Genomic DNA, 12,857 nt, shown 5'->3' on the forward strand with positions numbered 1-12,857 from the left:
ATGTGATTGTCCAAGTCATTGTTGTTGGTGTTCTTGTCAGGGTTCTGTTGAGTTGTGCAAGTGTGGTGAGGTACGATTGTTGTGTTTTAGGAGCAGGTGACGGGTTGTCTGTGTGGTCACGGTGTTTCGTGCTTCCCGAGTAGCCGGTTTCGGGTTCTTTGTATCGGTTTTCGCCCGGTTTTCCGAAAATTAACTGGGCAATTCTCTTCTTCTTAATTAATCGACCAGGCAAATATTTTGCCTCCGTTTTGAAAAAAAATAAGCGTAACAAAAATAATATATATTTTGCATTTGCCAAAGAATATACGATATATCAAGACTTAATACATCGTTATATTTTGTCTCATGTGCGATTATGTTCTGCTCCACCTCCCTCATGTTCAAATCTGGCTCCGCTCCTGTCAAAACTACCAAAATGGTTCTCAAGCCTAAAGATAATGTTGATTGATCCAACTTCCAGAACAAATTAAAAGAGCATCACATCGCCAAAACACGGCATGGACCCAATTATAATTCCAGCTGAAATATGTCACATAGATCTCCCAAACTGTCACAGGCTAGTCGCATGATTTTTTATTTTTATTTTCAAAACGGAGGCAAAAGATTTGCCTCATCTATTAAAGTAGAGGAGAATAGAGTTTTGTAGAGTTACACAAGGCCGGAGTACGGCATGACAATTACTCGCGCGATGCAATTTTCCCTAATTGTTTAGCCCCTGCAGTGACCCATAGGTTGGCCTCATCTATAATAAGCTTGAGAAGGATTGGTGGTGGCGTCTCTTTGTGGCGGAAGACTCTAGCGCTCCTTTCGTTCCAAATAGCTTACTGCTAGTTGGCCAGATTGAACATAAACAGCAAAAAGGCTCTCGATTCACACAAAATTGATAGCAGCTGTGATTGTTATATAGACGATGAGTATTTCAGCTATCTGTTAGGCTTATGGAAAGTACATCGCCATGTATAATGAATGGTTTTCTCCTTTCAAGCCGCTTTTGTAACACTGTTGGATGCAGTTATGTACAAAATAAAAATAAAATCAATGAACTTTTCTGGAGCTGGAACTCGGAAGTCCAAACCAAAACCAGAAATATCTTTACAATGTCCTGCGGTTTCGGTATAGTACAGAGGTGTCACTGAGCTGAATGGGAGGGATTCACGGTCGTCGCCTGTTGGACTGAGTCTCCTAAGTCAGATCATCCTCGGCATCGGACAATTCACCTTCGGCGACATTCACCTCCTGGCGGGAGAATTCCCACAGCAGTTGTTCGATTCCCAGCTTCCTCAGTTCATGTATCCCTTGTTCAACTGTAACAAAATTGTGTTTCATGAGTGGGCACAAACAGAATGCAGGTTTGGAGAATTATGTGGGGTTGAAGTTAGCGATATGGCTGGGCTGGCAATTGGAATTGATCGCCAGATCTTGAATGGAACATTTAGAACATAATAAATGGTTAACCTTCTAGACGAAGACAGTTCAATTTTAAGAGAAGGGTAGGTTTGTTATCCTAAAGGTTCATTCCGCTGCTACTCTGCATCCCAACCTTGTTGCGAGCCAAGGTTGCGTTATGATTTTACGATAACGAGATGTGCACTGTAAATTATGTGTGGCCCGCTTGATTATGCTAAGTCATGTCTTCACATTTGATCCATGTTGCAGCATAATTAGTGCCAGTTTGCATGTTTTGTTAGGAAATGAATCCAAACAAAATTAGCTTAAGTGGGCAATGTATAAGCAGTTAAGTGCATACCATCTACAGCATCATGTGAAGTTGGTTGCTGCCCATGTCGATCAACCCACATCTGCAGTCGCTCCTCCGCGATATCCTCTTCCACATTATGGATTTTAGCCCTTCTCCAGAAATACATGAGCCAAGCCTGAGTAATACCAAAGTGAAGGGTCACTTTTACAAGCAAAATAACAACATAGATAGAGAACAAAAAAAAGAAGAAGCCCAAGAATCCCATTGGCATGTGAAACTGGACAAGCTTGACATTCTCACAAGCAATGGCAACTTTCCAGCAGCAATATTTCCTATATGATGTACTCCCTCTGTAAAGAAATATAGGAGCGTTTAGATGACAACTTTAGTGATCTAAACACTCCTATATTTCTTTACGGAGGGAGTACTACAAGCAACTGCTGTGGGAATTGCATGCCTTGCTTTGGGTAGGAAAAAGAGGTAATTTAATGTCCTTGTGAGGAAAGAGGGATGGGCAATAGGGGCACTCACTCACATTCTTAATTCTTGTGCCCAACTCTAAAAAGGGCCTATTTCAAAATGGCGAGCATATCTTTTGTAGAGGAAAGAACACACTTATTTTGTACTGGATTATGAAATACATCATATGTTTATGAACAAGAAATACATCAAGAGCTACCTGCTTGAACAACACATCTTCCTCTTCCTCCTTGCTTAGGTCTGCAGAACCAGAAAATCAAGTTAGACAATGATAAGAAATTTGTAAAATTCCCACATCGCAAAAGGACAGCATAGCATCGTGCAACAGCTAACTAAAGCTGAAAGAACAGCATTCTCATGTAGCTAAATATACTTAGATGGCAGAAAATAAGGATAAAGATGATTGTACCAAATGCCTCAGTGAATTTTTCATCACCAGAAGATTTAATATCTGCAAATAAAAAACATAAGTGTTAGCCTCTCTGATGTGCAAGGAAGTAAAATGAAATCAGGATAACAATTTAGAATGAGTCCCCAGTATAGTTTTTTTGCAGAATGTATTCTTAATATTTTAGTTATTTACATAGCTAATAACAAACAGGAAGATCCACGAAAAAAAAAAACAGACCTGGATCTGATAGCTCTGCAACATTAGGACGATGGTGTTGGGCAAGAGCAATAAGAACAGCATCTTCAACCTTTGAATAATAATAATTAGAAAGAAACAGTGTCAGAATTCAGAACAGCCAACATAAGAGGAAGATCAGATTGATCAAAAAACATAAGCACCTTTAAGAAGGCAAGTTCTTTAAGTCCCTTATCAACAGCAAGCATTGTTTCTATGTTGCCTTCTCCCGCTGTGACAGTCAAATCATGAAGAAGCATGTCTGTTTCTTCCAATTCATTACTCCCTCCATCCTTAGCTCTCAGTCCAGCAGATGTCACATACTCGAGGGGAAGAGGAGCAAACGAAGACCAGTATTCATATTTTGACATAGAAATGTCTGGATAGATGCCTGAAATCAATTGGAACTTGCAGAAATCAACTGGCAAGTTAAAAGTGGGAGTGAAGTTACTGTTTTCTAATGGGAGTCTTGAAACATAGGAAATAGAGCATAATTGTGTGAATAAAACGAGGACTGGTATTATAGGATGGGAAATATTTTGAGTCCATGTATGCCACGTGACCAGCATTAAGTCTTTAGGAATTAATTGCATAAAGAAAAGCCCTCTGTGTGAATCTTAGTCCTTGTTCAGCAATATTTCATAAGGCCCCAGCAAGGAATTACCATATTGGACAGCCAAGCCCCAGTAACGGGCAAGCCAACATCTCTTCATAACAACTTCTTCCTACAAATATCATGCATTTTAAATTAGCATTTCCACACGACGACGGACCTCTCTGTTAGGTTGCATCTTTGGATTAAAAGGGAAAGGAAAGTAACCATTTCTTCTTTGCTTAAGATCATCCTCTGTGTCATTGTGCGTAAGGCTTTTGTTTCAGATTCAGCCTCGTTGAGTTTCCGCTCAGCAACTGCAGCCTTTTCACTTGCAGACTAGACGAGAGAATAACAATTCATCAGAGATGATTCAACCAATACTGTTTTTGTTATTGTAGGTTAGTACTTTACCTGGAGCTGTTGTTGAAGAGTGGTGATTTCTTCGCTTTTATCATTTTTGGATATAAGCGCTTTCCTTATTTCTTGCTGTTTTTATTTCAAAAAAACACATATACCAGTATCATTTTCACGCATATCCAGGAGCCAAAGATTGTTGATATGACTAACAAAAGGAATGCATTTCTATGACCTAAGTGTATGCGGGTACATGTACATTCTTTTCGGAAAAAATGTACATGTACATAAGCGAAAACAAATCCTGGGGGCACCATTCATCAGTTGGAGTATCGACAGCAATTTTATTTGAAAAAATTGTAGAAAAAACAGACAATGTTATCAAGAAAATATCTAACTAAGCAAAACAAGGATTGTACCTCCTTCCTCACTAGCATCTCCTCCCTCCTGCATTCAAATTGGAAATCGTCAAAAAATGTGGTAGGCAAGCCAAAATGCAAGAAGACCCAAATTAATTTTATTTTATTTTGAAAAGGAGAGAAAACACCCCGGCATAAGAGGACCCAAATTATATGCATGGTTACCTTTTCATAAGTTTAACTTCCATAGATAATCCATCACCAAGATTAGCAACCTGAACATATTAACAAATTTTGTGATGGATAATATAATATGTGATCGTCATAACTACATTATCTACTTGCATTGGTCACAGCACTTCTCCTTGACTCATGGTGATACGAAGCGAAATAACCAAGCTATGTGACCAAAAAGAAAGATTGAACCAGATGAAACTAAATCAAGACAGGATAACGACTGATGCTTCCATATAACTTCAGGTTAAAAGTGAGAAACGCTGCCCTTATTCGTATTAGCTATTTATAATTATATATGTAAAGAAGTAGCAAATGTCATCTTGGTAATTCCATGGTACATCAAAGAATTACTACATGGCTTACCTGCTTCTCAAGCTCCCTTGTCCGAGCTTCAGATTGTCTAAATTTCTCTTCTGCTAGTCCAAGCTAAATTTGAAAAAACAGGAGTATTATCACTAGTGCCATACATAAGACACTTACCCTTTACTTTATTTTCATCGAATTGTTCACAACATGCAAGAATTATAACACACCTTTTCCAAAAGATTCACATTCTCGTCTTTGAGCATCTCAACCTGAAAAGCAACTGTAATCAGATGACCTCATTTGAATTAAGGTACTTCATTATTCTTGATGAACACATCATATTATATAACTAATAGCTCTGAAAAAAAAACATCCAACCTCATAACGTATGAGGTGAAAACAACAAAACTGAGGACAAACCTCTTCTGTTAATGTTGAACTGTCATGTGAATCTCTTGATCGACCCGACTGCGCAAAAGTAGGATCTGGATAGATTGTCCTACAAAATATTTCAGTAAAATTATTAGGTTTGATCTGAACAATCTGCTGCAAATTTACATGTAAATATCTTGACAAAAATTAGTTAGGAATGGATGATCTTGCAGAAGTAGTGAAAGTTACTCCGACAATATCAGCAATCATAAGTGTATTTTGGGCGAGGACTGTTGTGTAGACGTTTTAAGTCAATAAGAAGATGCCGGGGGTGTGATGATTAGATCAAGAGTAATGATTAGAGCAATATAATGTCAATGCACACAGTGTGCTCATGCTGAAAACTTCAAAGCAATACGTAAACAGGAATTTTGCTAGCCGATTAGGAATAGACAAGATGGTGGCATCAGATAATACTTTGTAAATAGTAACATTATACTCTCTACGTGCAAGGTAAGAGAATCAACAGTTATTAGTATAAAAAAAGAAATTGTAAACTCTTTTCAAATTTTGTTTTATTGTAAACTACAGATAAATGTAGCTCCTTTGTTTTCTCCTGTACAAAATCCATTTGCACAACACGCCACAGTCACATTTTTAAAACTAGAAATAACTAGCCCTTCCTGCATGCCTTATAAGTCAAAATTGTCCTTATTCGTATCAACCAGGGATCCTGTGCGGTTTAAGTTCTATGCAGCATAGAGAAAGTGTCTGATTCACTTACATTTTGGGAATGCCGTTCAATTTCTTTTTTATTACGCAGCCAAAGCAAAGTCAGTTTTCTACAAGTAATTTTTCATCTTACTAGGTGCTAGAACTGCCTACCACCATCATGGTCATACTTGTGTGCCATACATCACACTCACTAAATTTTCATAAATCATTTGAAATCACCATGAATCACATGGATGATATTGCTTTTCTTTTTCGATATAACTAACTAAAACCAAGAGTGTCAATTCTGGATTTGGTTACAGGGCACCAACTTGCACATTATAACAGAAAATGCATTAGGCAAGTTGCACCCATGTTTTCAGAGGTAATATTGGTTTGTTTCAGAAAAACAGAAGTGGCGTTGGCAGTACAGCACTACAATTTAAGAAAAACAAATTATCTCAGAAAGCATATTCAGTTACCTTCTTTCTCTAGGTGTCCCATTGGGCATTTCCACAGCTTGTAGAGGCCTCACATTAGCCCCAACAGGTGGTACAAAGCTTGACCTTCCTGTTGATTGTGCGCGCTTTGCTACACCAGAGTCCACACCGTTCCGACCTAACTAGGTAAACGAGGACAAATATAATAAGCCGGCCAATTCATAGAACTGAAAACTGAAATTCTGAAAAGCACATCATCCTTCAATTATGATAATCAGGTTATCATGCGCATGCATCAATAGTTCAGTAAATCAACTTTTTCACCCGTTTACTTTTCTTACCATTCAGCATGAAGCACAACAAGCTTTAATTATACCAAAAAGAAACATCAAATGCACCACCACCATGAAAATAACCTACCAACTACAGTTCCTGTTATTGACAGACAAAAACATTAGGTGACAAACAACTCTGACGATTTTTACATCAACATTGATGAATTTCAGATCTTCAGGGGAGATTTCTCAGCCTTCAGACCAGCTCCAATTCTGACGATTCTTGGTCCTCTCCATATCGCTCTGGCTGCTTTGGTACAATATGTTGTTCACCCACGATCAATGCCTGCCGATCATGAAGCGGCTCTGGACTTCTAAGTGCACTTTCAAGATCAAGGGATTCGCTTGCCTCCTAATTAATGACAGGCTGAACACTAGGGACATTATGGAAATGAAAAACTGACAAGTTTCTGATAGCAACAGCTGTGTTCTCCACTCGGGCAACATGGTTGAAACTCGCGATCATCTCTCCGGTTCGTGCCCTTTCAGCCAATCTTGCTGGGACAGGATGGACCTTCAAATGGGTGGTGGCAGCAACTTAAACCAGGACAGGTTTTCAGACAAAATGAGCTCTACCACTTAAACCCCTGATGCAGTTTGTATGCTTTATTTATCAACTAAATGCCCCCCTTACCTGCTAGTACTGCCATGGAAGAAATTTGCCTCGGTTTATAGAAGAAATTATGTTTAGCCTAGTTTGAGCAAATTGGTTCACAGTAAATTCCAAGAAATTGGTGCGATTGAAACAAAGGAAGGGTATCATCGTTGACATTACTTATGGCCGGTGAGTTGCTCCTGCTACGGCCTCCGGTGAGTATTGACTCCAGCGGCTTTGGCAACGCCACCGGCTCCTCGCCTCCATCCTCACTCCCTCGGCTGCTACCCCACCCGACACTGTCCACATCGGCCTCCACCTCCACCTCCACCGCCGGCTCGGCAACAATAGCATTCACAACGGCCTCCCCACTGCCCTCCCGCCTCGACCGTCGGCTCGGTGGTCTGACAGCCAACGCCTCCACCGCCGGCTCAGCAACAATAGGATTCACAACGTCCTCCCCGCTGCCCTCCCGCCTCGATCGTCGGCTTAATGGTCTGGCAGCCAATGCCTCCACCGCCGGCTCAGCAACAATAGCATTCAGCACGTCATCCCGACTGCCCTCCCGCCTCGATCCTCGGCTTGATGGTCTCGCGGCCATCGCGTCCGCCTCCAGTGCCGCTTCCACGCGCCTATCCGCGCTCGAACTCCGCACTTCGTGCGACAGCTGCTGCAGTGGCGTCTCCTCCTCCACGGCCGACGCAACATCTGGTTGCGCCTCGACGACCCTCCCAGGAGGCGCGCTGAGACGGCCGCTCTCCCTCCGCGGGTCTCTCATCCGCACCGGCGCCTCCGTCCCTTCCTCCCGGCCGCGAGTGCTTGCAGGTCGCGCCCCTCGAGCATCCCCGGTGCCGCGCCGCGAGCGCGCGTCGTCCGCGTTGCCGATGTCCTCCCCGCCGCGTACCCCCCGAGCGTTGCCGATGTCCTCGGTTACGCTTCCCTCGCGCCGCAATCGCGTGGGGACGTCGTCCCTCGCGCCGGCGTCATGAGGCCCGCCGCGCCTCCGTGAGGGAGAGTCCGAAGACGGGGCCGCAGGAGGCGTCTGGTTGCGGCGGTAGCGCTGGAGGTTGGGGAGCGGAGCTTCGATGATCATGCTGAACTCGCCCGCCGCGCCCGCGTGGGCCATCATGACCTCCTCCATGCGCAACATGGCCTCCCGCGCCGCAGCCGCGCGCCGGGGATCCGACGCCGCAGCGGCGGGTCGCGGTCTCCGGGCGGGGCCGCCGCCGCCGGCCCGGCCTGCGTCCATTTCTGTTGCTTTGACTTTTGTTTGACTCGTTCTCCTCTCTCTCTCTCTCTCTCTCTCTCTCTCTCTGCCTCAGAGCCTCGCGTTTGGGTCGGAAAGAGAGGGCAGGTTGGAAATTTGGCGTTGACGGACGGGAAGGCTGGCGGCGGCGTGACACGCGAGCGCAGTGCGCGTGCGGCTGGAGCGACCAGGTCGGCTCGTCGTTGTCAGCTCGGGCGCGGAGACCCATTGGGGGACGCGCGATGAGGCCTGGTCCAGACGCTCGGGCCATGCTGGCCTTGTGCGCACGCGGCACAGCGGCAGCGGACGGTGATAGATTTTTTTTTTTTTTTTTGAAAGGACCGGTGAAAGAATTCTGATGCGTTCAGCAAGCAGGAAATCAATCCACCGAATAAAATGAAAAAGGGGGCACCTATGGCGACTGAATTATATATTTGAAGTCTCAATTGATTCTACGTGGACCGTTGAACTGTTGCCACCCCTCCAATAGCCCCATTGTTCACCTTCTAGGACGGACAGGGCTACAACAAGGCCAAATGATCTTGGCTCGCCCAGTCCATGGCCGAAACATTGAAAAGTATATGTGAAATTATGCCATTTGAGAAATACTAGTAAATATTTGTTTCCCTTCAGTTTGGCCAGCTCAACCAATATTTGATAGCTCCACTACTTTCTTGTGCCTTTCAAAAGACACAATTTCTTCTCTCCGCGTCCTTTCCTTTCCACTGCTCGCCCCCTATCTTGCCTCATGTGTGGTCTTCCGAGCTCTCGCCGGCAATGGCTATGTTATCATCATCTTAAGCTCATGTGGTGTCTAATCCGAGAGAAAATCAAAATGAATAGCCCCCACCTGTACCAAAGGAACATCGTCCTTGCCCACATTGGCCGCGTCGCCTCCGTTTTCGATGAGGTCCTGGTTTGAACTCATCGTTGATGCCACAACCACTAGTACCGCCCCGTCTCAGCCTCGAGACTACGCATTGTTGCTTCCAAGCCGAATCGGCCAATCTAGACCTTATTTTCAGGCAACTGTGGAGTCTTGTGCGCCCAATCATTAGAAATTTTTCACGAGGTCCTACATAATGCTAAGAATCCTAAGGAATCAAGTCACACAATTCTAAGGTATCCGGTACCTCAGGGAATGCTAAACATAGAAATAATCCCGTGGGAGAAAATCTCATAGGACTCATCCAAAACAAATGAGCACTAATAGTAAAGATATCTTTGTAATGATAAAGATGAGAAAATGATTTCTTTCTTCCTCAATTACAAGGACGCATTCTTCTCTTGTTTGTGGCGAGTCATGTACGGTGAGAATGCGATCCACCGGACCACATGGATGAACTTGTGGAGAGATTTTCTTCGTGGTGGTCGGCCGATCGATGCCGATTTCCCATTAAACAAAGCCAAAAAGGTCAGAGTGAAAGAGGGCACGCATTAATGAGCCGCGTTGACCGTGCATGGATTGCGTGGCATCGACCAGACCGCCTCGGGATTCCCGTCTATTTTACTACTTTTGGGTTCCCTAAGCTACTGCTAAGCTCTGACTATTTTACTGGTATCCGCGTAGATCAAGCAGATTAGCAGAGTATAATTTTCGCTGGCAGAAATGCAACTGTTCATAGTAGTACTCTCGAGCATTTCTCTCTTTCTACTGTAATACTAGCTTTCTACGTAGAAATTAAGACGAATATGTCTGGGCTAATCAAATTTCTGGAGCAAGCACGCACGGTTCGAGTGATCGAAACTTCCTCCGAGCAAAACTCAACCAGAGAAAGCTTGCGCCTCTATATCGCCTCCCTGATTCCTCTGCAGCGAAGGGATTTCTGGGAGCATTCCACTATTACTATTTCCGCCTAATTAACCTCTTGCCAAAGACTAAAACTGAAACGCGGGCAGCGCTGGAAAGGAAATGTTAGCAACTGGAGCAGGAAGTAATTAGCAGTAAATACATACCTTGGGCAACGCCATCCCGAAGAACTTGTCCTTGACGCCGCCGGCGCTCTTTGCAACGTACCCGTGCAGGGGGCTCCGGCCGCCGCCGTAACGCCCGTCGGTGCCGCCGTCGTTGTCTCCGTACCCGTTCTCGTCGGAGTCGGAGTCTGCGGCGGCGACTCGCGCTCCTGGGCGCGCCATGACATGCGCCAGCGCCGCCGCGGCGCGCGCCTTGGACCGCGCCGCCAGAGGGTGTACCGGTGACGACGTGGCTGGACCCTGGGGATGTGCCGGGGACGCCGGGGCGGAGTACATCCCCGCCGGCGAGCGCCGCCGGCCGTATGTCGGGCTCCCTGACCGCCGCCAGTCCATGGCTTGAGTCGACTCACCGTAGAGAGGGGGATATTAGTGAGCACTCAAGAAAGAGAGATTTTTTTTTTTGAGGGATTCAAGAAAGAGAGAGATGGTAAGACTGAAGGTAGCGTCGGATCTGGAAAGCATAAATGTCAGGCCCAGGCCCATGGGCCTACAGTGACTCAAGAAGACAGGGGCATCGCCAAGTGAGCCCACTGACTACTAGAAAAAAATAACTAGGTGCGCCACATCAAGTACTGTACGGCAAAGGGAAACGATTTGAATCAGCCGACCGTCCAGAGGCACTCGGCCAGTCGCCCCCCTCATGCGTGCGCATGTGACACCCAAGACAGGACCGACTTGTGGATCTAGGCTGCATACGCTCCACTTCCGCCTTTTCTCTTTCTTATCCTCTTCGCCGCCTTCGTCCTCCATTTTCCTCTCAGCCATGAATTCATGAGTCATTTTGACCGAGCGCCGCGTTTACATTCCTACTGCATCTCACCTCGATGAGGGTTGGCCGTCGACGCAACATTTTCCCTCCTCCCATCTGGGGCGCTGCTATCCCAAGGGAAGAGCGCTCCATGGCGACCCGATTTTGTGGTGGTTATGGTCCCAGCTAAAGACGATGGCGAGCTGCGACGTTGCCCACAGGGTGTGCTACCAACATGGTGGCTGTGGGTGTAGCAACCATGGGTTGCTTAGCTACAATCGCCTGTCGGTGGAGCGGAACCCATTGGCGACTAACGACGATGAGTTGCAACCGTGCAACCGGCCGCGATGAAAAGCCGCAACCGTTGACGGTTGGGCGACAAAAGCAGCAACCGGCGACGACGAATATTCTGTCCGTGTGTCGTGATGTTGGAACCAGGCAACGGTGGTCCTAGATGATAGAAATATGCCCTAGAGACAATAATAAATATATTATTAAGTTTAAATTTATGTGTTATAATTGTATTGGTTCTTGAACATGAGTTTCAATGGAAACCCCAAATACATGTGTGGAAATATAAACACCAATTGATCCCTAGTCATGGCTCTAAAACTAGCTCATGTATTGATGATGTTCTTGTTTTCCTGATCATGAGTACTGTTAGGATGCTATCAGTAGTGAGAACACTATTATTACCAGAACAATGGAGTTGAATATAGCCTACTTATGAATTTCTGAGAGATGTTATCGTTGTTATGTTATCGATATTTTCATATAACATGTTCACATTACTTAGTCCTTAGACCATGAGAATATTGTATAGCAACATACCAAATGGTTACTTTGGCCATACCAAATGTCACGCCGTAACTGGATGTGAATAAAGGTGACCTACGGGTATATAAAAAATGTATGTCTCGCTATTAATAGTTCAAAACCGGGATCTGCTCCTTTCATGATAGAGAGATACTCTATGGGTCCACTAGGTGTTACAGTTTCATTATCGTCTGGCCAGACACTTGTGATTATGATCACAGGATACCGGAACACGCATACGAGTAAAAAGAACAAAGTTGGTGCCCAGGATAACCAATATAGTGATCAAGGAGTTGATCACGAGGATATCGATAATCTTACATCTGGTTTTGTAGACGTATCGTGAAGCAAAGGTAATGGCATTCATAAAACAAAGGTTCGTTCAAGAACTTCGTGAAAATGCGGATCTTAATAAGGGTGTCCAGATCCCGCTGTTAACTATTGGTCGGAAAGGGCTTTGGGTCATGTTCGCTTATTTCTGAACCTAAAGGGTCACACGCTTGATGGGTATTAGTCATGATCACCAGGGAATGAGAAATGGGTAAATGAGCACCTAAAGAGTTTCAGAGAGTTCTGAAAGTGTTTCGGCTGGTTCCAGAAGTATTTCAGGAATTTCGGAAAGGTATAACACGATTTCAGAAAGTGTGGATCTATATATGGGAAGTTTTCGGGGGTCTCAGAATGGGTTTCGGAGACATGCGAAAAGGGTTTTAGAGACATCCAAAAAAACTAGAATTTTATTTATGGGGGAAAGTTATGAAGTACTGTCACCCCCATGGGCCCCACTTCCATAAGGAAGGGTTAGGCCGGATTGGTATAGGGAGGGAGTCCTTCTCTCTTTCCACCTAGTGGAAGAGGGAAAGACTCCTCCTTTTGGCGCCCCTCCGCCCTCTCCACACACACACAATATATATATATATATATATATATATATATATATATATATATATATATATATATAT

General features: G+C 44.5%; 1 protein-coding gene across 1 annotated transcript; it reads right to left on the reverse strand.

Moving 5' to 3' along the window:
- Positions 1 to 958: 958 nt before the first annotated feature.
- On the reverse strand, positions 959 to 8,461 carry LOC123091555 (coiled-coil domain-containing protein SCD2). The gene is made up of 16 exons (XM_044513088.1): positions 7,292 to 8,461; positions 6,224 to 6,359; positions 5,076 to 5,154; positions 4,883 to 4,924; positions 4,713 to 4,775; positions 4,338 to 4,387; positions 4,173 to 4,200; positions 3,811 to 3,885; positions 3,625 to 3,735; positions 3,469 to 3,529; positions 2,969 to 3,195; positions 2,808 to 2,877; positions 2,589 to 2,630; positions 2,379 to 2,419; positions 1,748 to 1,874; positions 959 to 1,304 (listed from the first exon to the last, which is right to left on the reverse strand). Exons 1-16 carry the CDS (start codon positions 8,358 to 8,360, stop codon positions 1,183 to 1,185), a joined length of 2,343 nt encoding a protein of 780 aa, XP_044369023.1. The 5' UTR covers positions 8,361 to 8,461; the 3' UTR covers positions 959 to 1,182.
- Between the last annotated feature and the right edge of the window lie 4,396 nt (positions 8,462 to 12,857).

This window comes from Triticum aestivum, chromosome 4B (assembly GCF_018294505.1).
Source record: "Triticum aestivum cultivar Chinese Spring chromosome 4B, IWGSC CS RefSeq v2.1, whole genome shotgun sequence".
Classification (NCBI taxonomy): domain Eukaryota; kingdom Viridiplantae; phylum Streptophyta; class Magnoliopsida; order Poales; family Poaceae; genus Triticum; species Triticum aestivum.

What these genes read in the sequence shown, in the direction of transcription:
- LOC123091555 (XM_044513088.1), bottom strand. Translation starts at nt 8,360, where the DNA reads ATGGACGCAGGCCGGGCCGGCGGCGGCGGCCCCGCCCGGAGACCGCGA. An exon ending in CAAGGGAGCTTGAGAAGCAG is followed by an intron (nt 4,388 to 4,712) that starts GTAAGCCATGTA and finishes TAATATGTTCAG; the next exon opens with GTTGCTAATCTTGGTGATGG. An exon ending in CTCTTCAACAACAGCTCCAG is followed by an intron (nt 3,736 to 3,810) that starts GTAAAGTACTAA and finishes TCTCTCGTCTAG; the next exon opens with TCTGCAAGTGAAAAGGCTGC.